The following is a 2,451-nucleotide window of genomic DNA, read 5'->3' on the forward strand; positions in this document are numbered from 1 at the left end:
GTTTCAATATCTATCAGCAAATTATCCAATAAACAACAAGTAAAAATTATGTAACTATTATTTGGTGTTTGCTAGGTATGTTATAATATACTGTGAACACTATAAAGATACATTATATAAGCATTAATTGTAAGAACATCGTTGGATCCAGCATCCCCTTAAGTTCCGTCAGCGGTAGCGCCGCTTGAAATCTTTGAATCGAAAAAATACAAAAAAATTTTTTTAAATGTCTTAAGATATGTCGTATACGGTGCTTCAATTCAATTTTACATTAAATTATTTTTTTATACTAAAAAAATTGTTAAATTTATTGATGTTTTTAGACCTGTTACTGTGACCATATTCCTTAATGTGTAAGGCAACATCAAACAGATCGGAGCAACGTTGTACTTTATTGTGAAAACGACAGATTTGAGAAAATATGTACAAAATCCAGAAAAACCGAAAAAAACAAGTGTCATATGTGATACTGAAAGTCTGAACTAGAATAAATTTTAAAAATTGACTATTTCGTCTGAGATTTTAAAACTTAGGCCCATATTCTGAATTCTTTTTTATCGATAAAAGTACCTTAAATATAACTTCTCAGTCAATCAGATGGCTCCTAAGCCTCTTTTAGAGATTCATTTATCGTTAAAACAGAATTCAAAACGGGCCTTAACTAAGTTTAATTACACCAATCTTAATTCGACTGATTTCAAAAGGTTCACATTATATATAACAAAAGTATCATTATTTTTTTATTACTGTGCTTTAGTTCCTGAGATATTTCGATTATATAGGTCGTTAGATCGAAAGTATAAAAGCAGATTCTTCAATTCTTCTCCAATAATCTTACACTTCTCTAAAATGGCACCTTATATTGCATCTCTATATTCATGTCTATGATAAATATGAGTATAAGTAATCCGTTTATTACAATTTTACATGATACATTAATACAAGAGATTTGCATATAAAATCTTACATAAAGTGTAATATTTTCTAATAACTGAATTTTTACGGATTTTTATATAATTCAGAAGTTTAACAAAAATTCAAACTCGATTAAAGAGAATTGATATCAGAATTTTCTTCAGATTTCTGAAGAAAGATGTCTTTATATATAAATATTTTAGAAATTTTGATTTTGAGCACAATACAATTCAATACAAGTAGCTTTAATATGAGAAAGAGGTAGAGAAGATCAGAAATATACTTTTCTATAGAGTATATGAATATATAGGTAAATCTTATCGTACATTTATTGTACATTTTAGTGATGAAAAACGTACACTAGATATGGATAGTGAAGTAATCCAAAGAGAATCGAGCTGTACCATCCCATAGCATTATCGATCTACAAACTAGTAATGCAAGTGATTTTATCAGTAGCATAAAGAATTTCTCGTGCTCAATAGAAAGTGGAAAAAGAGAATATGAAATTACATAGAAATTAATCTTTGGAGTGTTGGCTATTGGAGCTGCATGATCGCGAACGACGCTTAAATTTCAGTTGACTCGTTGTATCCGGTATGTTATTATCATTTCTTTTGTATTTACTCTTGTCATAACGCGAACCGAAATCGTTGTCTTGATAGGAATTCGAGTTACTTGAACGTCTATAATCGTTGCGTTTATCGTAGTGCTTGTAATCTCTTCCGGTTTTATTGACTTTGTGAGAATCTCGCCTACGAGGAGAATAATTTCTCCGAATTCTTCTATCACGACTTCCTCTACGATCATAGTCTCTTTCTCTGGATCTTCTGCGATCTTTTGATCGAGAACGTCTACGTCTTCTATTTCTGTCTCGTGAGTCACGTCGAGAACTCCTGTCACTGTAAGACCGATTGATGTCACGTCTTACAGATTTCTCGTTCTTATTATGTTTAATATCTTCTTTATTTTGCCCAATAGCGTTATTTCCTTCTGTACTTTTCTTTGTAGTATCGCCTTCCTGTTGCATTATTTTATTCATGGCTGATGTCTTGTCCATTTGATCATTTTCTTTATTCTCCATTAACTCAATCGTGCATATATTATTATCCAGATTATCCGATATTTGATTATCCTCATTGGGATTTTCTCCAAATCTTTTAATTCTATCAGCTTCACGTTGCTTCAACTCTTCTTCTTTTTTCATGCGCTCCTTTTCTATTTTCTGCAATACAAAAACACAATGATCTGATAGGTTATAAGTAACAAGGGTGCATCATAAACTTTTAAATCCTATCCTAATTACTAACATATATATGCAAGTTAGCTGTATCTAGTACTAGTTAAAGTAAATCTTCTAAAGAAAAATTTTTTCCGTAAATATATAAATTCCTCAGATTTTAGCAGTCTAGATTAGTACACACAGTGTCACGAATATATTTAAATTTTAAGTTGAACACACTATGTTTACTCGCGTATTACAATTATATATATATATATATATATATATATATATATATATATATATATATATAT

General features: G+C 29.9%; 1 protein-coding gene across 4 annotated transcripts in view; it reads right to left on the reverse strand.

The window, feature by feature from the left end:
• Positions 1–892: 892 nt before the first annotated feature.
• The window catches only part of LOC116846817 (peptidyl-prolyl cis-trans isomerase G-like), a 4,946-nt gene continuing 3,387 nt past the window's right edge, over positions 893–2,451 (reverse strand). For 3 of the 4 annotated variants that reach the window (XM_032821135.1, XM_032821134.1, XM_032821137.1), the window contains one exon: positions 893–2,140. In XM_032821135.1, the coding sequence (XP_032677026.1) occupies positions 1,436–2,140 (705 nt within the window). In that variant the 3' untranslated portion in view covers positions 893–1,435. The remainder of the gene's footprint in view (positions 2,141–2,451) is intronic. The other variant, XM_032821138.1, reaches the window with a different exon arrangement.

The sequence above is a fragment of the Odontomachus brunneus genome, unplaced genomic scaffold (genome assembly GCF_010583005.1).
Source record: "Odontomachus brunneus isolate Ranch 3 - 2012 unplaced genomic scaffold, Obru_v1 Obru_scaffold_070, whole genome shotgun sequence".
NCBI classification, from domain to species: Eukaryota; Metazoa; Arthropoda; class Insecta; order Hymenoptera; family Formicidae; genus Odontomachus; species Odontomachus brunneus.